Source organism: Poecilia mexicana, unplaced genomic scaffold (genome assembly GCF_051168715.1).
Source record: "Poecilia mexicana isolate PSO_F unplaced genomic scaffold, ASM5116871v1 scaffold_9, whole genome shotgun sequence".
Classification (NCBI taxonomy): Eukaryota; Metazoa; Chordata; class Actinopteri; order Cyprinodontiformes; family Poeciliidae; genus Poecilia; species Poecilia mexicana.
This window is the reverse complement of record NW_028263378.1, coordinates 19,956,908-19,984,643: the sequence shown is the minus strand read 5'-3', so window position 1 is coordinate 19,984,643 and position 27,736 is coordinate 19,956,908. Positions and strand designations below refer to the sequence as shown.

Below are 27,736 nucleotides of genomic sequence, written 5' to 3'. Positions count from 1 at the left end.
TTAATGTAGTGGTTTGCAATGTCTTCATGTTTTGTCACATTACAATCAAAGACTCTATGTATTTTCCCGGAATTGTAATAGACCAACAATAATAATTATAAAGCTTAAAGTCAATGATGCAAAGGCTTTTCAAAAGGTTTGTTAGATAATACTAGTAAATAATGAAGACTAAAGAACACAACAGACAGGTGTGAAATAAAGTGGAGAAGTATAAATAGGGTTAAGAGACGGCTTTCAATTCCTCATACAACACTATTTAATTCATTATCCATAAGCAGAAAGTGGAGTGAGGTGCAACTCCAACCCCACAAAGACATGGACATCCATCTAACTTTTTGAAAAGCTACATAAATCCCCAAATGAGGTAACAAATTAATTTGACAGGACAGCTATTCCTCATTAATCTGGTAAAAAAACAAAACAAAAACAACAATCCTTCATTCTACACTGTGCTTAATAGAGGGTCTGGACCCTCAACTATAGAGAAACGATCGGTTGCTGGGGATGTGAACGTTGTTGAAGTTTAAAACAACTGGATCTTATTTTAACCAGTCGCTATCATTTGGCTTTGGCATATATAATGTGCCAGCTCGACGAAGCTCACTAGAAATGACCTCCGACTTTAATTGCTCAATATTTAGAAGCATGACCAACACCGACTGAATTGCTTCGTTCACTTCCGCCATTGCTATTGCCAAGTTATCAACATAAGACTGAAGTCATGATTCATAATTCCTCTTTCTCTTTGCTGATTGTTCCAGTTGGAATTGAACTGGAGAAATCAAAATCAATAGGAGAAATCCCAAATTCACAGGTCTTGAAAACAAAAAAGGCTTTCTTGAAAGGAAGCCATGAGACTTCACCTTTTGTAGTTGACCATAAACCATGTAGGGGACAGAGCAAGCATGTGATAGAAAGTGGTCTGGTAAGATTAAATTAACTTCTTATCCTACATATACTCTGTGTGTTTTGCAGAAATCTAGCATTGCACATTTAACATTGCACTCCGAGGTGGAGTAACATGATGGTGTATGACACCTTCCAGCATTACAACAACCACCTAGCTTACTACCAGAACTACAGTGGAATGGTTATGATCAAAGCATATGCACATCTTAGAATTGTCCAGTCAAAGTCCAGACCTTAATCCAGTTGAGAATCTACAACCTAACTTGAAAACTTCTGTTCATTGACGCTCTCCATCCAGTCTGACTGAACATGAGATGTGTTGAAAAGAAGAATAAACAACAGTTTCCATCTCTAGACATTTAAAGCTTGTACAGAAACCCCCTTACAGATCTGAAATTGCAACAAAATGGGTTCCACGATGTATTGATTGATTGATTTACTTTGTGTTGGTCTATGACTTAAAATTGAACTGAAATGCATTGAAGCTCGCTGTTACAATGACGTAAAGTTAAACTAAAGTTGAAATCTTATGGACATTTGTGAAGTGTATGTAAATGTTTTGGAAAAACTGTCACAGTACGTAGTTGCACAGGTAAACTACCCATGTTTTAGAGGACAGATGTCCTTCATAATTTATAATGAACACACACATATGAAGTGTGTGTGTATTGTGTACACGCACACTTCTTATTTTCGCTTGTTTTGTGGACATGTCTCTTTCTTTATATGCACATATGTGCTTACATGTGTCTGCAGTTACTAAATGTGTCTTTCCATTGACCCCCTGCTGACTCCGTCTGTACATGTAGCCATGTACCTCGCACTCGACTTGCACGTGTTCATCAGCACAACTACCTGTCCAGATGGCAAAATAGAAACATTGGACAGCTGTCAAAGGAGGTGAGATTTCTTTGCTCTAGTTAAGTACTATGGCATTCATTGTTGTCATTGTAATCAATGTTTTATATGGATTCATTTTAGTCAAAAGTTTTTAAAAATAGCTTTCATTTTGTCAAAAAGTTGCATCATATTCCTTTCTTTGTACATTTAAATCTTTATCTTTCTTACGCCTGTTAATCAGTAATATATGCCCCTGAAGACAGGGATGCTCCAGGGCAACTTCTCCTCCTCCTGTCTACACTCATTTTGTAGCATCTCCGCTCACCTCTTCTCCTGATTTATACATTAAATAGTTATGTGGGAGAATGGGGAGGCACCTATCATTCCATGATCTATATCTCTCTGTGCCGCCATTAAAAATACATGTGTATGCTTAGGGGAGACAATATAGAATATATAAATCAAAATGGTAATGGCAGCATTGTAAGCCTGCTGTATTTATTTCCCTGTAGCTTTCCCTTGGTGAACTGTGGACTCTTTCTACTGACTTTATTTCCTTTCCGATGGTTAACGCATTTTCTTCAGCATTAAAACATGTTCGATAATAAATTCACTGTGATAGTTTTTTTTTGTCTTTTTTTAGCTTAGTAACACATCCATGATCTGCCCTGTGAATTCAAACTCTCAACTGTCCTGTTGTAAATGGCATGCTTTGATGTAACTAAACAAGTTAAAAGTAGGAGGGAAAAGGGAAAAAGTTGACAAATGACTTGTGTAACATTTACTTGCACAATCGATAGCTCTGACAATTTCCACCTGGACGGTGATTAATGCTACATCCACCCCCTATCCAGGAGCCCCCACCTCCAGCCCCTCACCTCCCTCTGTGTGTGTCGTGCTGGGCGCAGATGAAGCAGGCTTGCGAACTCCGTGTTTTTCAATGTGTGTGTGTGTGTGTGTGAGTGCATGCATGCTTGTGTTTGTGTGTGTTCATTAAAGTAGCAGTGTCAGTCTGGACATTCAGCCTCCAAACATCCATTGAGCATCGATAGTTGTGCAAATACACTCAGCGTCAAGTGCTGGGAAATAACTGACTGGGCTTTTTTGGGCTTTTCACCGTGGCACTTTCCATACGAGTGTTTTCCTGTCTCCTCAGATGTGCTGAAAATAGTCAGGTCAAGAGTAGCGATATAAAACGGGAGAATTAGAACGTAAAACGGAGAAATAAATGTAAATATAGGCACAAAGAGAAGCGAAGGCATGAGAGATCAGATGGTGTACGACTCTTTTCGCTTCCTCCACCCCACTGCTCCACTTTGAACCCATTTATAAATATTCAGCTCCACATATAAACACTATCCAAATGAGCCCAGGCATCTGAGCCAAGGTTAAAAACTCTACTTCTCATTGCAGACTCAATGACTTGACTAGCTCAAAAGGTTAGTTTCTTATTCTGACCCAAGCTGTTTATGCTCATTAAGATCAAAGGAAAACATAATCATTACTGCACAGTTATTTACTCAGGCCAAATTAGTGTATGATTATTTTAGATCAAGCACGCAACAAAAAAGTGTCTTTGATGTTGAAATGAAAAGATGAATTTAGAAAATGTAATCATATGTGCAGTCTTATTTCACGCCACACAAATCAACACAGAGGATGAACTGTTCAGAATAAAAAGGTACAAGATAAACTCCAGTGTATTTTATACCTACGTTAACAAAGGGGACTTGTATCTGAAATATTTGTAAGAAGTGTAAAAAGTCCTGAAAGGAACACATCATTCATTGCAGTAACATAAGTGCATATTGTATCATTTCCCAAGCAAATTGCCTTTTTAACTTGAGTATATGTATTTATTTTAGAGTAAAATCCTTGTTAGCAAATTGGCTTTTTTTTTTACTTGAATGATCTGTGTTCATCATTGGCCTATTGTATAACTCTGCTTTTTATGTTTATCTTTTTAGATTTACTGTAGCATCTGTTTTATATGTATGTACACAACATATTTTTTATTGTTGCTATTGCTGCTAAAATATTCAAACAGACTGATTATTGTGGTTATAATAATGTTACACGTAGCAGCTATTTTGTTTATTGGAATTTGTTTGTTTTGATGTATAAACTTGCATGAAATTATGAAACATACACCTCTTAGTTTAGTCAGTTGTATTTGTAAATATAAATATTGATCCTTTTGACTATTAAGAATCTGACATTTGCTTGGTAATTAGTTGGGCTATCTGCTAAGGTAGCCTGCCTCTCACACCTTCTCTCTGTAGCTTTAGAACAGAATTACATAAATAAGAGTGTTGCATGGTGCTTTAGTTTTCATACCATGAGACAAAGGGACAGAAGCTTTATACAGCAGGCTGAGTGTGCTGCAACAAGTGGGGGAGGGGCATTATTGCACTCTTTTTCTGGCATCTCATTAGAAATACTTTAAACCCAATAGTAATACCCAAGAACTTAATTTTTTTTTTAGAAATGTAAGTTTTTAAGACTGCAATATACTATTAGAACAGTTATCAGGTACCATGGAGTTTTGTTCCTCCTTGCTACTTTTCACAATTGGGAATGCAAGACAACATGGCTTTCTATAAGGCTGGTATGTTTTGATCTTCATTTCTTAGGGGATAACTAGAAAAAATGATCTGGTAGCTTAACATTGTCACATTTTCAGTCAGAGTAATAATTGAAAAGTTTGAAAGTACACAACTTTTTGAAAGTACTGACAAATTAGGCCATCTAAAGATTCCTATTACACACAATAATGACGATAATAAGGAAAGAAAACAAAAACATCAAATTTCACTCTTGGAGAACTCTAAAGGTCTGACATGTTCAGCTTACAACATTTCCAAAACAGTAGTTTTAAGGCATTTAAAAAAAAAAAGAAAAAGAAAAATCTTCATAGTGTTGCAAATGATTATGGAGAAAACTGGATGTGTACTTCTCTGAGTGCAGGTGAACCTCACACTTCGTAGTGTTGTCATTTTCATCTGTGATCTTGCTGTAAAATCACATTTAGATCCCGACTTCAAGTACTTGCATGGCCCTGTAGCTATAGCTAGTTATCAAGAGGATGATTGATTTTGGCTGACAGGCTGATGACAATCCTGTCTCATCTCCTCTCACATCACCTCTGAAATCCACACGTCTTTTTCATAACCCCTGTAGTACAGTAAGTTCGCTCCCACCTCTGCGCGCTCTCCGTCTAACAAAACTGTGTGTTTTGCGATTATGGGGGGTCTCGAACTGGTGCTGTGTGAAAATGAGAGAAGGGGGCACCGTGACTTAATCTGACAGTACTGTGCGAAGTGTGTGGTATCTCGGCCTCAGGGAGACAGGCGTGGGGAAAAGAGAGAGGTAGAAAAAAGGAAGGGAATCCAGTTGGATAAAGGGGCCCTGCATGGAAAGTTAGCTCACACAGAGGCTGAGACAGACGAGGTCACACAGAGCAGGGTGGCCCTGACAGAGAGGGAAATAGAACAAGAGTGTGCGTTTGTGATTACTGTATTTACCTCCTCCCTCAGTTGCATTACATCTCTTTTATTATTAAGAGTCTGTGTTTTTGCTTAACAGTTGTAAACATTTAATATCTTTGTCATTTTCATACAGAAAATTATTTTTTGTTCTCTTTGCATACGGTGCTCCTGAAAAATGCTAATATCCCTAGTAAACCTGAGTTATAAGGCCTTAAAATAAATTATTCTATTGGGTACTTCAAGATGACACTCTTCTTTTCCACCTCCCTTACCTCTCTGCCCTGTGCACTCCGGGAATATAAAAATCTGTACAATCTCATTCTTTGCTGTTTTAGTTGTTTTAAACCCTTTAGCTATGGTTCTGACTGTAAATATTGGAAAGTTTAAGTCAGTAGATATTTTGTTGTACCTTTATCTGAACTACTGATCATCAACACACATCTGCCACGTCTGTCTTGCACGTGTGCTTGCTTACTAATTTTTAAAAGTATTTTTGGAAAAGGGAGGTTCTTGAAAAAAAAATGAAGAGATCAATGGAAATTATTTCCTGAAATCAGCATCCCTACAGCCCTTATATTCCAGTATCTGTTGAAATCCAACTTCAAGCATAAAATCATCGCAGTTAGGTTCAGATTAGGGAATCTCCTGAACCCAGTAGCAACGCTAAAGAATAGTGGATAATAAAGCACCAGTCTAAGTTAAAACATTTGCTTTTTTTTTTCTTTTCCAAAAGTAAAGATTATCTTGATTTTGTGTTATTTGGATTCTTAAAGCACTGCATTTTTTTATTATTATTATTTTGAACATTTAATCTGTTTTTACATGGTTGAATAGACTCTGCTGTGATTACTTTATGAAATAAACCACCTAAATGCATACTTAAAAATAACAAAATTAGAGAAACAAAACATTTTAGTGTTGGTCCATTAATTTTCTCTGTACCCATTTGTTTGGTGACCCGATTAAGATGTGAACAATTCCTAAAAGTGAATACTTGTTTTAGTACTGTGCTATAGAAATAATATTTGGAGATGTTTGCACCTCCTTTACCACCCTTTGGTTCCTCAACCATTCTTATTTCCTCAGCACAGATCTTACTTACTTTACACCATGTTCTCTTGTCTTTCCCATTATGTCAGATGGCTCTGAGAAATTGATCTGTCTTACATCATCTTTGTGCCTGCAGGGATAAGAAATTTGTGAATTATGAGTTAAACTTAATTGATGGTCTGAATAGCTTCAACCTATAAAGATTTATGGTAAATGAAGAAAATGTTTCAGTTATATTTATTTTATAGAAAATATTACTTTTTGCTTAGTTCTTTCTGCAAACTGGCAACATCATATTGTTGAGACGAGGGAGCAGAGTAACAGGAAATGTCTCTTTGTTTATCTCGTCTCCTGACGAGACGACATGAGAGCCTGAGAGCTAGTTTCTAATCCTAATTTATTGAGCAACTACTCTTAAAATATAAATGCATGAACACACATGTATAAATGTTTTTTGATAGAAGTACAAAAGGTGAATAAAAGAACATTTATGTTCTTCTTTTATTCAGCAGGCAACAGTGACATAACACACACAACCTCCAATTCACCTAACCATGCCATCCACTTTCCTCACTCCATGCACCCGTGACCGCTATCAGCCATGCTTTGTACCTGTCAAGTGATGTCCTTTTCCTTGTGCCCGGATCCCTGCTTCACTACATGAGAGCTCTCACATCAAAGCGTCCTGGAGCTCCACGCACACAGATGAAACACCCTCTCAGTGTAGCCGGCTCTGTCCCCCGCTCCGGCACATTAGACACATTTCACTTCATTACAACACGACTGGAAAAATAGAGGTGCTGCTGTCTTAAAGGGACATCTTATTTACCTTCACTTGTACTTGTGTGCTTACCGAGATGTGGATACCCAGAGGTGCACAAACACACATCTTAACAAAATAAAAGACTAGTAGAGACAGCATGGCTGTTGTAGATTGTAGCTGATATTGCAGTCATAGCCAGGATATTTAAGACTAACGTTTTATGTCTACCATTTAATTTGAAAAAAAAAAAAAAAAAAAAAATCAAATGAAATGTGGCACTTTTATTAGATTAACTCCAATTTCATATTTTTTTTTCTTTAAAAATGTTTTTATAAAAGGAGATGACCAGCGACGGGTTTCATAATTTGACGAGACAAGCCCCGGTTTCCGTAGCAGCAGCAGTCTTTGTTGTGCCATCTAAGAGTGGGGACAGGCCGACAAAAGAGAGCTAAGGAGCGTCCAGAGCACGGTGGCGAGGGTCGGGTTGTTCCCCCCTCAGAGGGGGCCGGGGTGACCCTCTTGACCGCTGGCCCCAGGGCAGAGACTCAGTATGGTAGTGGCACAGGGGCACCCATAGGGCATGGGAAGGGACTTAGCCTGCACACTACAGCAGAAAGACAAGATTGACCTACAGCTAGAGGATTGTGCGTGTCTATTTTATCGAAGACAGTGTGTATAAGGGACAAAAGAGGTGTTAGCAAAGCTAGCAATGTGTGAGAGAGATTTTGACATGTCAAAAAAAAACAAAAAAAAGAAGCATGTTGACCCAAAGATGGCTATGGGCATCTGTGCGGGATTCACACTTTGACAGCACATCACAAAACAAAAGATCAGATTTTTGTTTGTGTGTGTGGAAGGTGGTGGGGTGGGGGGTAACAGTGAGACAGAGCCACAAGACAGAGACCAAACTAAGGATGGTTGTACGACAGACCTATTTGTTGGAAGAAGCAAATGTGCAGATTAAAAATATTGGACAAAGGCTTTGTGGGAAGATTTTTGAGAAAAAAAACATTTTAGCTTTTTATGTCATGTTGGAAAATCACAAAATATTAACAATATTAATACCAAAACTATCTTATTTTTATGCTAAGTAAAATTGCACTAATCTGTTATAAGTTTGCACAGACAAAACAGGCAAGTTCCAGAGTGATTGATTCAAAGAATAGAAGTAGAAAGTGAGCGGACACAGACATCTGGGATTTCCTGATTCCAGCGCAGTCCTCCCAGTGTTCAAATGAATGATGGCTTCCGACACATAGATGAACCTGACAGCCCTGCTCCTCCAAATAAAGCACTCTAATGCTGCTGGTCTTCTTTACAGCAATCTTCTCATGGGTGACTGGCCAGCTGAAAGGGTTAGCACTGTTAGGTTTATTATGTGTATTTGTGTCTCTAAAGGAAGGGCTATAGGCCATAACCTAAAGACTAGCTAATGGCTGGAAGCCGAGGTCCTGATGTTGGCTTTAGTGTGCTTAAGGATAGAGAAAGTTAAGGGTCAGAGTAAGACTAAACATGTTTAAGGGACACAGGGTTCATGTCAGAACACGAGGATCGTTGATCTAAACCATTAACTTCTGCCCTTTGCAAACCAGAATGAAAGTAAAGGAAAACTGCTTACTGAGAACCGATGACATACGACTCGCCCCATAAAACATATCTAACAAAGATTGGGTGATTTGTATGTTTACTTGTTTATTTTGTATATGAATTATGTTTTTTGCCATCATTTCACAAGATGATCATTTTTTTTAAATTATTTGTTTTCTCAATGATGCAGTGCAGTACATACAAACAATTGTGTTGGTATCTCTTAGAAAGCGCTACTTCAGTGTTTACAGATTAAAAGCTTTAAACTGGCTTAGCTGGTTTTGTCAGTTATTTTATCAGACCACCACCAGTGGGCAGTGGCACAAAGCTATTGTGTACAGGCTGTATCTCTTCTCTCTCATTATCTTTGTTTTATTAATTTATCTATAACTTAATTTCTGTCCACATTTTTCAGTTCTTCACTCTTCCCATCATCTCCCAGTACTTTTTCATCTAACTGTGCTGGAATGTGGGCTCATGTCTTCAAACTTCAGTAGTAGTGTGAATATATCTCTGTGATGTTGAATTTAACTTGTCGGTCTAATACATCCAGTTCACTGCTGCTATGCAAGCACTATAATTATTATACATCTAAGTTTTAAGATTAATCTAAAAGCATTTGGATGAATAGATACCATACTCTGTTCAAATATCTTCATACTTTAAAACTGTTGCAAAAGGGTCAAATTATGTAGTATAAAATCAAAAAGTTTTCTAAAAATACAAATTTCTTTTTCGAAATTGCAATATTTCATAATTTGTAAGTATAAACATTGTTTTGTTTTCAATGAAAACCGTTATATTTTAAAGGTAATTTAATAGATGTTAACCTTTAACGTTACAAACATCTATCGAGAAAGGAATGTTCGGACTGACAGGAAGTGAGAACAGGAGAAATTTCTTCAATATTAATAAGTGAGAACATGTCATTTTGCCGTTTGAGCCATTTTGCCATTGTCAACACACGGCAGGTGCTAAGGGACAGGGTGTGTGGCAGGTTTGATGTCAGTCGGCACAGGAGGGACACACACACACATGCTGCATCAACGGAAGACGAGCACATTGTGTTAACACTTATTAAGGAAGAGGAGACGTGCTGCCATGAGAACGACACTGTGTCCGTTGGAGATTTGCAAAGGAAACTGAAATGTATCTCCTAAAGGTCTTCTGGTTGTTGCTTGTTCCTTACTTAATCCCAGCGTATGTTTAATTTGAAATGCTTGTGTTGAAATGATTTTGGCAGACAGCCATCATTATTGAATTTTCTGGTGTGTTTGTATGGATATGTGTATTTACACTAGGGCTTGTGTGTAGAAAGGACAGTCAAAGTGAAACAGGAATCCATCTATTTCCTCCTTTTAACAAAGGACTTGGGATAATAAACAGAGTTAATTAAAACAGGTTCAAAGTTGAAAAAGTCACTTGGCTTCAGTAGAATGACCTTTTTTTTGTCCCTCCATACACTTTTCTCTTCATTTCCTGAAAAATGCTTTCATATTTTTCCCTAATTTCTCTCTGTGTGGATATTATCATCCAACACTCTTTTCTTTTTTTTATTTTAAAGGGTTGTTGTTAAATGATCAGAAATGCCGAATAACAAAATTTTAAGCTATGCACAAAGAAACACAAGCAGCTACAGAAAGATATGTTCTTTGCAAACCCTCACTGTGTGATGGCAGTATTGATTGGGTTTGATATTAAGTGACACATGGCCTTTGGAAGTCACTAAATGCTACTCACTGACTGAAACTACCACTGCTGAATTCCAATCCCCCAGTTACTTCTCAAGCTTGTCCCTGCAGTGACACACTCTCCTTTATCTCATTCACTGCCCTTTCTTTCAGCCTTGATTCACATCTTTCCCCACAGTTATCCAAGAAGCCGTGCCTTTAAAGTGTTGTAATGATATTTGCTCACAAATGGCCAATGCTGAGCTCTTTATTAAACACAAAGACCGTGAATCAGAGATAAGCCGATATGCTGTGGATGAGCTCTAAAGAGCATACAGCTATTATGTTTGTGGTTTTTTTTCTAATTTTTTTTAATGATTTTTTTTTAAGCTGAAATTATGACCAAAGTTTGTTCATCTTTGGTTTTAAAGGCATTTGACAAAGGACAGCAAAACAACTGTAGCCAAATGTCAAGCTTTCAGTTGGTGCTTAATAGTTTCTGATCTGACTCACATATCTATTAAAAGTGTGAAAAGTTAAACACAATATATAGATGATATATAAACATTTTCAGTACCTTTTTTTTTATAATTTTGCCACATGAAACATTTTGATGGTAAAAAGGTTAGCAAAACAAACGTATGTCGAGGTGTTCAATGTCCAGTACTATAAAACTCTGACTTGCTGATACTAATTTTAATGTGTGTAAAGAGGATTCAGTGTAAAAGAGTTTTAATCTTATAAGTAAATAGACAAAATTAATCTGACTATATATTTTAAATTGCCTCTGGTGTCTTGTACTAGCAAATTACTCAGCTGGTATTGCTAAAGAAGCATTCTCCATACAATCCTAACCCTAATTTGTAGATTTCCTGGAGGCTAACAACACTTCGAAATCCAGCATGGTTCATGATAGACAGAGGTTTCAAATGCTAAGTAATAACTGTACTGTATGAGCCTTCCTGTTACTTGCTGAAAGTATCACTTCCCCTTTCTTTCTGACAGCTCAGGTAAACCAATATGTGTTCATATGTCTAGAATATTGGTCCCTTTTAAATATAATTTTACATGAGTTTGCTCTCTCCAACTTTGTTTCTTTCAGTAACAGTGGCCACAATTAAGAGTGTTTTTGCTAATGCAACCTGGTTGCTGCATAGCTGTGGTTTGTTCACTGGTCAGAACGACCGGATTTTGCGTTGATTTCAAAATTGTGGAACCATTAGACGTTTTTCGGTGCATTTCAGGTAAACTCGATAGTGAAAGTGTTAATCAGTTAAAGTAACGGATTTCTGCTCTTATACACAACTTTGTGCTGGGTATGTTTCAGGAGGACTATGGTGTGATGGTGCTCAACCCCAATGAGAACTACTTGGAGGTGGAGAAGTCAGCAAAGGACTCCCCCATTAACTCTCCTGCCGAACCCTCGGATGAACCTGCCGAGAAGAGGGAGCGCAAAGATGAACAGGAGAGCAAAAAGAAGAGGGAATTTTATGAGAAATACCGCAACCCACAGAAAGAGACTGAGACCGAACGCATCCCAATACGGGTGAGTAGGAGCGATTAAAGCACATTCATGCTGACAGAGATGGGAGGAATGAAATTTTGGACTGGAAGGAGATGAGAGAGTGGTAGATGTTTGTCAAAATCATGCACGATGGGGGTTCTAGACAGACAGACTGTTCCAGGGTCGTAGACGGAAGTAGAGGAGAAGTACATAAGAAAATGGGGAAGAGGAAATTGGACAAATTTTGATAACAGAAAAGTGGTAAAAACGTGCGGATGGTGACTGAGCTTGCTGAAGTAGCAAGGCAAGGATTTGTTAGGTGACTAGGGATGAAGGGAGGATGGAAAGCAGAGGGAGAAAGAGAGGCTCTTGTGTGGTCAGCCTGTGTGTGAAGAGGTTGGCTGTGCTCCAGTCGCCTCTCAGTGAGCAAGTGTTAACCACATGGCTACCTCCCTCTCTCCCTCTTCCCCTCCCTTTTTTCTCCTTCAGATGAAGGGCTGGTCAGTGAATCTCTGGCCCAACACTCTTGTTGACCACTGGGATTTTTATCTTCAAAACACACACTCTGCAAATACACTGTAACACTCTTATCAGCTACACTCTAACCATGGACACACACACACGCACAAGCACACACACATGGCTTAAAGCACCTCGCTCAGCCAGTTTACCTTGTGGTCAAACAAAGGAAATGACTCTTAAATCTAGTTTCTTTGTCAAAATAAATGTGATGAACAGTGAAAGCAAGGTTACCCCCCTTCAAAGACATCCTGTGTTACATCCCATTCGATTTGAAGTTTGTTAAAATAGTTCTTTTAAGTAAATGTTTAAAACATTATTTCCACATCCAGCCTTTTTCACAAGAAGAGTGAATTATATTTACCTAACTTTGCTTCATGGCTCTAGAGTAATGAATTTCAGAAAATGTATACAGTGATAGTGTATGCTTGCATGTGTGTGAAAAGTGTCACTGTGATTTTTGACAGGAGTTAGGGTTGCTGTGGGACTAACAGGCAATGTGTGAGCTGTCAGTGCACACTTCTTCTTTCTCACCCCTCCATCAGTACCTTTATGCACACTTTAATAAGGCATAATTAGCGTCAGTGGTGTCTTATTCCATCACACCTCTTTACATGTTTCTTACATGAGGAATTAGCTTCACAGTGTCTGACATTAGGTTTGTGACATACGATCATTACGTTACACAACCCTGCATGTACTATCCTCTGTAGCGTCTTTCTCACTTTTGCCTCTTGTTTTAGTTGTAGGACTAAAGCAATACAGCAAAAATGACAACTTTATTCTCTGTTTGAAATGATCTTAGTTTTGGTCAAAAGATTGTTTTGACAGCTGATGCAGACTTTACTTAATTTGCCCTTACAAATCATGGGAGACAGCACACATTTCACTAACTTTCACTAAATTTAGCTGTGTTTTGAGCTAACCAAAGTTAAATCTATTGCAACTCCTACCTGATGTGTCAAGCATTAGCTCTTTGTAAAATTGTTTGGATATTTATTCAATATATCAGTCCCAAATATGTATTTAATGAGTCAGTCAGAATAGATTTATTCTATACCGGTGCTGCATAGATATATTTATATTCTTTGGGGGGTATATTTTTCAGTCTGTTCATTTTTCTCCATTTCCTATAATATTTTCTTAGCTATGACATCACAGCGTTTTCTGTGTAATTGCTGAAAAAGGTCATGACTTCCAGTTAATCAGTTTTGTGAATTTGCCATTTTTCTCCTCTCAGAGATTTTGTAGTCCAAGTTCAGTTATGCTAAAGTTGCAAGTAAACAAGTCAAAATGTTGGTTTCCAGTGTTTATTAACCCACAGGATTCCTTACATGGTCCCCCGGCATCAGAGCATCTTTGCAGTGTGGTTAAACTGTAGGGGGGAATGTCTGTTTACTCTGCCTGTATCAAGAGGGATTTTCCAAAAGACTTGTCTGATTGAGGCGTCAGTTCCTGCTCTCCATTAAAATGGGGTATACAGCAAAGCAGGAAGCTCCAATTAATGCAAAAATGACAGCAAAGCTTATGTCAGACATGAATTTTGTGTGTTAATAATGACGTCCTGACCACTCGTTTGATAGCAGCATTGAGCCTTCTGCTTCTGTTAGCACTGAGTGCTAACTTTTAGCGGCCTCCTTGAGAATATAATTGTACTGCATGTTTTGGATATAATTATTTGGGTTTGTTTTTGCCATTGTTGTCTTGAGGAACACATAATCCAAATTCATTCAGTGGGGATCTTGATGCTCCTGTTAGCTAACTCCTTAATTATGTTGAGGTTTTGTTTACTTTATTCATATTGTGGTAGCATTGTAATCTTTTAACAGGTAGTTGACATGCATGGACATTCAGTTAAACAGCGCTCCATATTGTATGTAGGTGGTTTGGATGGAGAGGGAGTAAATACAGTAATAACACCACTTTGATGCATTCATTTGACTGCGTGGTTCTGCAGGCTCATTGTCTGCATTCTCTTGCTGTCGGTCATACTCTGGATTTTGTGGATCTGTTTGCATTGATTGTCCTTATTTTATAGCTAAAAAAAACGTTAAATAAAAACAACGAAAATGTTCACTTAACTGTTGATGCAGTTATCAAGTTAAGTGGTATCAAGACTTGCGCTAAAGACTAATGAGTGAGCATGCCTGCTTTTTGTTGTAACCGCTTGAGTTTTGACCTTTAACCCAAATGTGTGAAAGATAGTTGTGAGTATGACCTTGTCTTTTTTTTCCACTATGCCTCCTCTTTCACTGTTTTGCTGTTCTTCCTGCCACTGCCCTGGAGTAAGCTGCCACATGCTTACACACACTCACAATGAGCACACACACACACGCACACACACATGCTCTGCTTGTATTTCTGCTTCAGTTTGCTTAGTCTGTGTGACTGGGGGATTAAATCAAACCTCTTAAGGATGTCTGTTTTCATCTTTTTTTTTTTTTTTTTTTTTAAACTGTGCCTCACCAAGACTTACTCCCTCACCAACCTTTGTCATGCACCAAACATCAGATTTCAACTCCTGTTGAGCTGCTGGACCACCTGCCCAATGCCATTCCAAAGCATGCATGTGTATAAACCTGAAGACAATGTACCTGTAGCCCTCATAATATAGTTATATATAATCCAGTACAAAAATGCAGAGTTTAATTTTTTTTTTACTTTCTTGCCTGATTATCCAGGACCTCCTAAAAATGTGTATTTCTACCAACGAACAAAGATCGGTTCTCTTGCACACACAAACACACAGCAACCCACTGATAGAGTTGAGTTGATTAATACGCTTCCTTACACACATTAATAAGCTCTTAACCGCTTTTAGGATTCTTACTTTTTAGCCCCGGGTTCATAGTGTGCAACCTCTCAACCTCATCTAATCGCTCGCCTCTCTTCTCCTCCAGATCCCCACAGCACCGGCCCATGTTTAGAGGGATAATAGCGAAGGAGGAGGAGAAAGAGGGAGGCATGAAGGGATAGAAAGTCTGATCAGGAGGGATGCTGATGAGGATAGTGAGGAGTAATGCGGTGGGATGGGGGGTGGGAGCACTGTCTTAGCACTTAGCCATACAGAAGTTTGGGAGTTCACTTTACTCTGAATTTTAGCAGTAATCCAGTTAGCTATTTTCTGTCAGCCAAGCGGAGGAATGGCAGGAACAAAAGGCACATTCATGGACTTAAGAAGCTTCCAAAGAGTTCACCCAAGGCTGGCTGGCTGGGATTAGGCCAGCAGGCCCAGGAAAGAAGAAGGGGGGAAAGGCAAGCAAAGAGGACCAAAAAAAAAAAAAAAACAGAGTATCGCCCTGCTTTAAGCGCCACTTGGTTTTGTAAATGACTGTAATAATTAATTTTCTCTTTTTACAAAAAATTGTCTCTTTCACTTTGCGAAAGCTTGTAGACAAATTGGAAAAAACAAAAAACACTCTTTTGATCTGAAGGAGCTGCTTGACATTTTTTGTTGTTTTTTTTCTTTTTTTTTCCTATTCTACCTATATTCACTTATTGCATCACCAAAATTAAAGTGGTACTCAAGAAGATGTTTTATACACACACACACACACACACACACACACACACACACACACACACATATATATATATATATATATATATATATATATATATATATATATATCAACTAATAGAAAGACAAATGAAAAAAAAATAGCACTATTGTCCTAATAAGCTCAAGCAGCTAAAAGAAAAACTTTGACTTTGAAGTAAAAATTGATGTGCATAAATACTACTTGGATTTAAAATTTTATAAAATTTTATGAAACTCTGAACAGTTGACCAAGAGCAAGTGATGTTGGCTACTTGCATTCTGTTCTATTTCTGAAGCAAAATCTAATAATGACATCAAACCCAATTTTTAACCCAGTGTAAATCTTAATACTTAATGCATTCAAACACTGTTGGAACATTTTCACAAATAGTGGTATTACATATGTTTATGTGTGAGACGGTGCAGATATTACCATATCTATCAACATGTTTTAGAAAACATAACAGCCATACTGGAATTTGAGGTTATGTTGGTTAGAACATTTTATCTCCCCCCTTTGAATTCTGACTTTATGGGCTTTCCTTTTTGATTTTTTCATAATGGAACTTGGATATTTTTCCTTTAAACATAAAACAAGATTGTTGTTTTTCAGTTTTGTTTTGTTTTTTGTTTTTTTGTCTGTGTTTTTTTTATGAAAACACAAACTGCAAACAGACCAAATCCATTTGCGGTAGTCTTTGTAATGTCTTGAAAGTGAAGGAGCACTTGAAAAAATATTTAGTGAGGTGGTTCTTGTTCCAGAGTTAATGAACCACATATTTTTATTTGGTTTCTTTGTACATCAGCTAAGGCCTGTATTTTTTTTGTTTGCTTTTTATTTATTTATTTTTAATTAGAGCCATATCTTTTTTAGAACTTTGTCTTTATTTCAGATGCATGCAAAATCCGACCCTTGTTGGCTACTTTTTTCTTGATTGCAACTGTAGCCTAACCAGCATGTATATTTTTTCACAGAACTTGAAGGTTTCCTAAGGTTTGTTTCTTCAATTATTTAGTACAGCTAAAACCTTTGAATCCCAGCTGCATTTGTCCACTGAGGCCCTTCCGCTCTGGTAAGCACATAGTGTTTCTGATCCATTGTTCAGAACTTTATACAAATCGTCTTGTGGATTCAGTAAAAATCATTTTGGCACATGGACTTACTTAACAAAGCACCCGTCAGATATTAGAAAACAGGTACACAAACATTTGCATTGATGATTCTACACGATGTCGCTGTACCAGGTTTTTGTCTGACTGGAGTTTTGCTTTTGGTCACCCTCACCCATTTCCCCCAACCTGTGACCCACAAGCAGTTATACAGGCAGAGTTAATTGACTTTTGATCTACAGATTGGACAAGAAGTTTGGCTCAGTATTTCCAAGGACAGGTAGAAACTTGATAACCTTTGAACCAGGTCAGAGGAGAGTTCAGTGACCAGGACTAGATGGCAGCTTGCTGCAGAGAACAGATTGGCTAGATGCCATTTTATTTTCACTTCTTTCTCTCTTTTTTTTTTTCTTTTTGGCTGCTGGCTGCCCAGATATGTTTGTTCCAAGGATTTATGTACATGTGTTTTATTTGTCTTATTGTAGGACTCCCACATAGTCCATCCATCCACGTTTTTGATATTTGCAGTATCTTCATTTAATGCCTTAGCAATGCGAACAAAAAGCTAAAATTAAGTGAATGTTTGTATCCATGCATGATTAATGCCTCAGAAACTTACAAAATTATTTGACAACTCAAGTCAATTAAATGTCCTTCTTGCATGTTAAAGACCAAAATCCAAGCAGAGGTGTGTGTTTTAAGAGTATTTAGATAAGTCATCTGAAAGTCTAAAAGAGGAATAGTTTTAGTTGGATTTTGGTCTTGTTTTTCTGCGAGAGCATATTCTGCACATGTGTCTTCTGTAGCACAGAACATCTGTTCATGGACACATTTGTGTGCAGCTGTGTGTTTGACCAAGGCAGAACCTGCATTGCCGGTCTCAGATCCCTGCTCCCAATCTTCCAGTCAGGTCAACCATCAAACACTTCCATCCTGCCCTCCCTTTCACCTCCTCACCCACCGAGCTCCGTGCCCTCTCAGTCTCCCACTCTTTCTCTCGCTCTTCCCCTCGCTCTCTCTCCCTCTCTGCGCACACATGCCTGCTGTAAATACGGCCTGGTCCAAATAAAGACATACAGACACACACCCAGGTACACACATATGCACACAGCCCTAGGGGTCATCCTGGAACAAACACAGCCTTGTCTGCCTGCCCGCTCTCCTTTGCCTTATGTCAATTAATGACTCGCAGTAATTTCACCTGACAATCGGGGCGGCAGCGAGAGGCTAGCTGAGATGTCACGGCGATGACCTCGCTGGCCCGCAGACACTCTTTTCTAATAAAGAATCTCACAAACCCACAGCAACTTCCTTTGTACTTTGTTAATGAGTTATTGATTTGAAACAATGTCCTGGCAAATATTGTCAGAGCAGAGTGACCCTACCAAGGTCATGCTATTTTATTGTATACAGTCCGCACATGCTTATCTGCACGTGGGATAGCATACACACTGTAGTTTTGCTTCTCTTTCTTTATCGTTCTTTCTCCATGTCATTTACTCACCCTCCTCACGGTGTATATTCCCTCATTGCAAAGTCAAATAACATACCTTCTCATAGATTTCATCCCCTCTCTCTCTCTCTCTCTTTCTCTCTCTCTCTCTCTCTCTCTCTGTCTCTCTCTCTTTCTTTCTATCTCTCTCTCTCTCACACTCGCACACACCTAGTTTCCTGCTTCTTGTTAGGCTTACACTCATTTTTCACCTCATTCTCCCTTTTCTCTGTCTCTTTCTCACATCATTATATTCCCAATCCTCCATAGGTGCTATACCTGCTAATTACCCACAATGCCACAGTCATTATTTTCCCATCTCTGCTGCTAATTTGCTCCATACCTTCCTTCCCCCAGCTCAAGCGGACCCATCAGCTCACAGACAGCTTCCAGCTCGTCTGAGCTTTCCGTCTGCTTTTAAGGAGAGGAAAGAATGGAACAAATACGAAAAGGGAAGGAAAAAGAAGGAGAGAGAGAGAGGGATGGCAAAAGACTACATGTCCCAGGCATTGATTGGATTGCAATTGCAAACAGGTGTCCTACAGGACCACTTTTAATTGTACACGAAGAGACAAACATGCCATTGTGCACAAACAAACAGAAACTGACTTGTCCTAATAACCTATTAGCTAATACCAAACATGTAATTAGCTACATTGCTTATTTAATATCTAATCATTAGGCCAAATGAAAACAATCTTGTTCTGTGCTGAGCTCGACATATTAAAGATTGTAATGACTAGGGCTGTGAATCGCTTAACTCAGTGTGTGGCCTGAGCACAATACAGGAAGGAGAGATTGAAAGATTCAGTGAGTTGCAGAACTGTTCATGCCCGTAGAAGAGATTTAAGCATTTTGTACGTTGCATCTACACACTTCTATGTATTTTACCGGGATTTTATGTCATCGACAAACACAGTGGAGCATATGAAGCGACCACATTATTCTGGCTGCTGTGCAACTCATCTCCTTTCACATTCAAAACATTTTTCAACTCTTCTGTGATGGCCTCAGATGTTTGTTCCAGATTATATTAGTGAACAAACAACATGATGAAGACCAAGAAATACAGCAGACAGTCTACTGCTTTAGTTATGGAGACGTTCAAAGCAAACTTAGGTTATAAGATCGTAGTCTTGAATTTGAGCGTCTCATACAGCACTGTTTAGTTAATATGACTGGCCATGACAAAACCAGCTCACTTTGGGTATTTTTGAGTTATCTAGAGATTCTGAAAGTGTGGATTCTAAGGTTTTTAATGATGTCACATAGAAATAAAAATTAAAGTAAAATGAAAAAAGATATGGCCAGTTGAATGTTGGCACTTTGCTAAAAAGGCCATGAAGAAAACAGCTTCCTGGTCTGTTAATTTGTTATATTGTAATAACCCCACCCCCAATCATTGACTATCAACAGGTATGACTGGGAAGGTTTGCAGTCAAGAGTGAGTTTTTGTCTGGATTATCTAGTTAATATATATATTTAGAAGTTTTCAGCAGTTTTTTGCTTCTTTGTTGTGAGCCTTTCATGAAGTCATTAGTGAACCCTGAACTTGAGTGGAATTAAAGCATGCCTAAATACATGATGGAGAGATTATTTTTTTCTCTTCTAGCCGGGGAATGCCTTGGGAATCTCCCAGAGGAGCCAGCCCAAGTGGCTGGAGAGAGGGAAGTCTGGGCCTCCCTGCTTAGGCTGCTGCCCCCACAAACTGATCTTGAATAGTAATACATGCTGCATGTATTACAATGTTTGTGCTAAGCCCAACGTGGATTATTATTTTATTTTAGATGTTACAGCTAGTAGATGCAGTTTCACTCCTGTTCATCATTTCACACTCAGAAAAGCCGTAGCAGTGCAGCGCCTGGCCAACTAGGCTCAGATTTGCGTGCTGGTGGTATTGTAATAGTGTTTAAAAAACAAAAAGAGTTCTGGGACTCACCCCTTGAGAAATTGAACATTATTCCTGTGGACATGAATGCCTCCTGGCATGTTTTTTTTAAACTGTATCTTTCTGGTGGAAGTTGTCCTCTCTGAAGTAAGGATGTACGCCTGTTGGCTTCAAGAATGTCCAGGTATTCTCATGTCATGTTGCTCTCTTCAGCTCCTTTAGTGGATTCATCTAAGAGAGAAACACAGCTAAACATGTAGAGTCTGCAGTCTTCAAAGAAATTTAAGCAAACATTGCAGCAAAGGGTGTTTCTCTGAAATACTGAACCAGAGAAACCCTTTTCTTCTGATTTACAAGTTCCCAGTACGTTGTGCTTGTTCGTGTCATTAACTATTGATAAAATACATAGAAGTTTGTGGTTGTTACTTGAGTGCAAAATATTTTAAGGATTTTGAGTAGCACTATGTTCAGTCAAAAGTAGAGTGTGTGAGAGAGACTGTGTGAGCTGAATAAGTTACTTGTTTGGCTTCCATAAAAAAAAGAATGAATCTGGTATAATATTGCCATGTTATGAGTGTTTGGATAGATTTAACCTCTGCCTCAGATATTTCTCTGAATTACACCTTAAAATACTTAAGTGAGCTTTTTTTTTCAAAGGTTGGAACCATCACTGCACTGGCTAAAGAGTCCACATCCAATAAAGTTGTTTAGGAATCCCGTGACACTGTTCGGACAGTTTTGGCACTCCCTAAAAGGTCTGTAGAGGAGTGCAAAAAAAGCAGAATGGCTCTTACCCACGAGATGCTTTCCGGTTCCACGCTGCTCACTGTCTTCCAGCCAGAAACTTCAGCACTTTCAGTTGTTTTCTGTCATTTCGGTGAAGGAGGAGGAGCAGACAGGGGAGCAGGGAGGTCTTAACTGGTTGTTTGTCAGAGTGTGTTGATGTTGTTAGATTCATTGTTTCCTGTGTTGGTCAGACATTGGGTTTGTGTTGGCTTTGGTCCCGTTATTCTGGCTGCTGTGCAACCCATCTCCTTTGCTCTCCTCTCCCTGCTTCTCATCACAGTGAATAAACACAGGACCAGTATTAAACTGGGCTAGATTTTAGGAAATCAGGAGCATGTGTGTGAAATTGACTGTGCGTATGTGTGCGTGTTGCGTTTGTGTCCATTAGAGGCATGCAATTAAATGTGACTCTATAAGCAAAATGAAAGATTTTCAGGTAATTTAAAGTAAATTGGAACATCCCCAAAACTTGAAAATTAAAAGCCATATTGTTTCAGGGAATTACCATGTAATTATTAAAAAAAAGATAACTTTATATGTTCCAGTACTTTTGACAACTTCATTATGTCTAGTTGATTGATAGATAATGGTTAGCTGTCAGCTTCTTAAGATTGTTTGGACCTGACTCTGTCTTAGTTTTATAATAGATTTTTTTCTGCTTTGTATTCCCTGAGGAGAAACCATAGATCCCTTTACATCCACCCATCGCATGCACAAACAGCATCCTCCCTCAAATGTCCCTTGACAGTCATGGTTGAAGAAAGATGGCAACAGGTGCACAGTTTGAATGCTATTCTGACAAGGCTGGCAGATGCACACACAAACACACAAAAGCAGCACAGACTGTGTAGAAAAACTCTGGGAAGAAAAGCATAAAAAAATAAAATACCTCGTGTGAGAGCTGGTGACAGGAAGTCGGTCTCGCAAGGCGGCATGCTCCACTTCAGCGAATTAACCTCAGGAAATAATTGCAGCAGTAAACTAATGTTTAGATTATTCAGTACCGCACTATGCCAGGTATTCAGTCACATTGTTTTTGCTGCTAGTGTATCAGCAAATTGGTGGGGGTGGAATCAAGGGCTCTCTTTGTCAAACTAAAGACATCAATCAGTCTGCAGTCTGTGAAATATTTATTAAACATTTATTATCACCTGTATGCTACCGTGCCTTTTTTAAAGACATTCACATCCCTTTAGAATTGTTTTTAACCTGGAGTCTCAGATCGATGTATTTAATTGGGATTTGTAACCATGACGTAGTAAACTTTGAAAACCAGCAAGCATCTAAATATAGATGACTGTAACTTAATGAGTAGAGTAATCATGTTTCAGTGGGAAAGTTGTGGACTTAAATCCACCTGGGATTTTCTCTTTTCCCCAGGTTGTCTACCTAGCTCCAATATAAAGCACATTGAATGGCAAATATGAATGAAAAACAGCAATTTAAACTCAGAAAATTTACCATTACCACCTACTTCCTTGCCATCAAAGGTGTACATTTTTTGGATAGGATTCTATCACCTATTCAGATCTACAAACCAACATTTGTATTGGTGTATTGGTAGATCAAGATCAGTCAGATTGGAATATATTGTTTTGATCTATGCCTGTAGTTGGGGTGAGCCATTCTTGCATAAGAATATGCTTCTAGTTAAAGTATTGCTTTGAAGATCTGGTAGCTTGTGACAAACTACTACAAGTTTTCCTGGATTCTTTCTAGTCTTTCTTAAGTAATAACTAATTTTTAGAGGGCACAACTAATGGTTGCCCTGTCTCTCTTTCCACCTAGACTGTGGATCTCCGGTACTCCTCCAGAGTTACTGAAGTGCCTTTTGGTTGCTTCTCTTTTTAATGTCCTTAATCCCCATCCAGTCAACTTAAGACAGCCATGTGTAGATAGGTCTGCAGTTATGTCATCCTTTTTGCACTTTCAAATGATGGACTTTCTCAATGAGATGATTAAAATGTTGGATATTCTTTTATAATTTATCTCTTCTTTAAACCTCTCTACAACTTTATCCCTGATCTGTCTGCTGGGCTCCTTGGTCTTCATGAGGTTGCTTGCTCTCTAATGTTCTCTGTCAAACCTCTTAGGCCTTCACAGAACAAGTGAATTTATCCTGTCATTAAAGTAAACATAATTGTACTTTATTTACAAAATGTGTGACTTTCATATATTGGTGGTTGCACCAGATCTTGATTTATTGAAATTAGTAAAGGGTTTGATTTGAAAATCAAACCCTTTACTATTCTGTGTTGGTCTGTCATATACAATATCAATAAAATCTATTGAAATTTGCTGCAAGATGAGAAAATATCAAGATTCAATGTACCATGGATACTTTTGCAAGACACTAATTCTGATTAGCCTGCATATTGTTAAGACTATTTTGAATGTGGAGGAGAGGTGGCATGCACAGACTTAAAAGAGCTGCATACAGTCACAAACCCATGTCAGGCCTCTCCGGTAAAGGTTGACTAGAGAGGAGGACAAAAGGAGAGAAAAAGGTGTGTGAAAGAAAACAGGTGGCATCTGTGGAGGAGCAAATAATATAGACAAGAGGGAGAAAGTGAGGGTGGGGAGGCAGACTAATGAAATGAGCCTCATAGATGAAGGGTGACGTGGTGGAGGAGAGAGCAGGGAGACTTCAAAGCACTTTGATGTCACAGCCTTTCAGACAGACAACTCTGCTTCAGCCAGCCACCGCGCACATGCCCAGAACCCATACACGTACCCACGCACACGCAAACACAACACGCACACAGTGAAACAAGTGCGCTGCACTGACGGTAGAAGGGCAGGGCAACATTGAGTTGCCCGCTCTTGCATCACACTCTGTGAACTGAGGTTGGCGCTGACACTACAACCCCCACATGCTAATATGGCGCAAACACAAACAGCCTGACAGGTTAATTTAGTTCTAGACAAACACCACGACTTAAAAAATACACATCAGCACATCATCAAATGCTACAAGCTTACACAGACTTGTACGCACAGATGCAGGCAAGCAAAACACTCATCAATTCAAAGGGGGGTTTACTATCCTCTAAAAGTTCTGCTTAAACCACATTCTGTTACACGTTTGTGTACGTGTGTTTTTGTTCTACACTTTCTCCTCAATTACCACCTTTTGGAAAGTGAAAGTTAAAGTAATTATCTTTCTGTTGTAATGCACTATCTTATTAAAATGCAATCACATTTATGGAAACTAACAGGATAGTCTCCGAAGAGACATCCTTTGTCCTTTACCTTATATTGCTAATTATTTGTTTTGAGTCACATTGAACAGTTTGACACTCAATTAACAGATGAGGCTCCATTCTCCATAGGCCGTGTGTTTGTTTATTTTCAGATATTATTATTTTTTTTACATGCATAGGTATGCTAATTAGTAGAAATGCGGGTGCTTGTCAGTGTGGTTGTGTGTTGTGGGGGTAGCATTTCTCTGGCATGGTGCGGAGTTGCTTTGGAAGATACAGGTGTTTCCAGTCAGCGAGGCTCTGGGTGGAGAGCATTCTCTTGTGGGTATGCGTTGTTGATTTCTATTGTGAACCAGACAGTTTGATAGGAAATCAAAGCCTAGAATCAATGTCCCAAGTTCATTAACGTTTGCCCTTTTCTGGCCTGTACTTTTACTATTGTTCACTGCTAGCCTTGGATAAGCACTTACATCTCAGGTTAATTAAACATGTCTCCCAGTTCCATGAACCTGGATGCCTGTGTGTCTGTATACATACAGATGAGATTGATGAGAGTACATTGGCAGATGTGCATGTTTTTATCTCCTATTTGCTGTTGCTTTTTTTTCCCCTTTTGACCTTCTTTTAGTGTCTTCCTATTATGCCCTCACTGGTGTTTGGATGGGCCATTGATTCAGCAGTGGGCTACAAATTAAGATTTAAATGTTATGTCATCCTCACTATTGAGTTTTACATCTAGGGCATTTGCAAAATGCAAGACTTATTGATCTGCTGAAGTGTGGCTTTTTATTAAAGCTACCTTAGGCTAAGGCTACGTTTTAAATTTTTTTTTTCCAATTTTGCTGGGCTTTAGGGTTAAGGATCTAATATTTTAGAATGAAAGCATCAATACAGTTTAATAAAATGCTGATTCTTTAACTGGTTTGGCAAAGTCTACTTAAGTGTATTTCTGTTTCTCTTTGATACAGATGTGACATTTGATTTTGTTTTTCTCTGTTAAAGGAAAACACCTCCTCTGAAGAACACGTGCTCTACGTGTGGGACCACTTTGTGTCCAAAGCTGCTGCCAAGAATGTCTTCATTATCGCCCACAGCTACGGAGGCCTGTCTTTCGTTGAGCTAGTAAGTGTGCTAGTTTTTCACCTGCCCTCCTTACCTCCTATTAATTAAAGACACATTGAGATGCTGAAAGCTTGCAACTTCACATGAAAATGTATAAATGAGCAGCAGATCTCAGTAGTGTACATAGCACTGTGTGAAATGTATAAATTTAGACTTTGGTAAATGTAAACATTTTTTCACCATTTTTGTACTCTTCTCCTCACTGATACCTTTAAAACTGAATGCTGAATTTAATCAAAAGATGCCTTATCAAAGTATCAGTTTGACGTTGTGCAGAGACTTACATGAAACAAATTATGAAAGACGGAAAAAAAACAGACATTAACACAGAACAAAATCTCTTAAGACAAAAAGTGGATAGGATGGAAACTGGTGGGAGGGAAGTTAAACTGATTTTCAATTAAAACTCTATGTATTTGATATTAAGTGATAGACCAACTTAATGTTGCTGATAAATGGGAAGTGGAAGAAATGTGACTGTTGGAATTATTTTTGTTTTTGCAAAAGAGATTTGAGATTAGTGGTGTGTATTTATACCCAACATCCTTTTCTCCCATGACCATGATTAAAATGCAGTGCAAAATAAGAGGCCCTAGTGTGTAATTTCATCCCAGTATAAATCTAACCATCAAAACAACCAACAAACATGGCAGAGACAAGTCAGGAATAATGTTGAGGAGGTTTTAAACTGCATTATATTGAGAAACACCATTCCTAAATTTGAACATCTTATACAACACACAGCCTCCTGCAGGATCTTAGTCTGCTCCAGGGTCTCCTTCCATCCGGATGCGCCCAAAAGTTATTCTGATCATATGTTCGACCAAGTCCAGCCTGCTATGGAGCAAGCTCATTTTAGCCCCTTGTATCCAGGATCTCAGTCTTCATGATTCATATCTCATAACCTTAAGTTAGGTTTGAAATATAAATAACCCGGTAAATCGAGAGCTTTGTTTTGAATTTAATACAACTCCCTCAGTGGGCACACATGGACCAGAAAGACCCTAAAGGCAACAGAGTCCCTTATATATTCCAGCAACACCCCACACAATTTTTTGTAGTAATGTGATAAATACAGAAAAGTGGTATGGATTTTTTTAAAAGGTGCTGTTTTGTTGTACTTTAACACATTTTATGGACTTCATGCATGACGATTCCTAATATTAACGTGTCTGTTTTTTGTTGTTTTTGTTGTTTTTTTTCTACATCCACCAGGCTCGTTTTGTGGGGTAACATTAAAGGAGACCGCACAAGGATTTTCTGACTTAATGAAAATTTAATTTATTAAATTATACTAAAGAAATAAAACCTGAAACAAGGAATACCTGAAATGAGACCACAAAATAGATTAATGCAAAAACCCATAGCGAACCAGAAACAAGCAAATGCAAAACAAACCTAACAAAACCCAAACAAAAGATACAAACCAAACCAAATGGAGTTCTGAGGAGGGAGTTTGAAAAGCCTCCTGTCTGCTTCATGCATGGCAGCTTTAAAGCAGCAGAGTGCCAATCAGGGCAAAACTTAACACCTGCAGAAGGTCTGTCTCCAGAACCCTGCAAGGAAAAAGGGTAGAGACCCACTGCAGGCATAACACCACAGATGCACTGTGGGATTAAGATGAACAGATCATCGAAGTCAAATCAATACTTAAAACTATTTTCTTTTGTGTTGTGATAAAGTAATTTGAAACTATGTACTGTTGCCACATAAGTGTATACGGTAAGCAACAAATATTATGTTGAAATGTTGCCTTCTCCAATGTCATTTTCTTCTACCATGCATCCTGCTGCTTTATGTTTCCCAAACAATATACATCATGTAGTATTGATAGGATTCATAAATGCATGAAAAAATACTTTTAAATTCTGAAATTTCGATGTGGAACAACGCCGGATGTCTTGTTAACTGCTTTTGCCTTTTCATAAAGATTTGCAATACTATTACTTCAAAGCACTACACTTCATTACCTCTGCTGATACATTGGACTGTTGTGTTTGATATAGGGGATATACTGCGAGGCTCACTACTTCCTGTTTTATTTGGGAGATTGCTTTCTCCTTTTCTTTAAAATGAAGGGAGGAGGAGACAGGCAGCACAGTGTTAGCATGGGTAGTGGGGAATTAAAGAGTTGGACTTGTCCCACTGGTGTTCACAGGGATATTTTCTGTCCATCTCTTTCACCTACTCTTTTTTTGTTTCGCTATTTTGTAATTTTAATTTAACTACTAAATATTCATGTGGTGTTTTGTCTGTGACAGACT

At 38.4% G+C, this 27,736-nt stretch overlaps 1 protein-coding gene across 1 annotated transcript in view; it reads left to right on the top strand.

The window, feature by feature from the left end:
- Positions 1-27,736, top strand: part of arb2a (ARB2 cotranscriptional regulator A) — a 159,393-nt gene that overhangs the window by 51,592 nt on the left and 80,065 nt on the right. The window contains exons 7-8 of the mRNA XM_015001986.2: positions 11,635-11,853; positions 25,353-25,472. Coding sequence (XP_014857472.2) covers positions 11,635-11,853; positions 25,353-25,472 — 339 coding nt within the window. The remainder of the gene's footprint in view (positions 1-11,634; positions 11,854-25,352; positions 25,473-27,736) is intronic.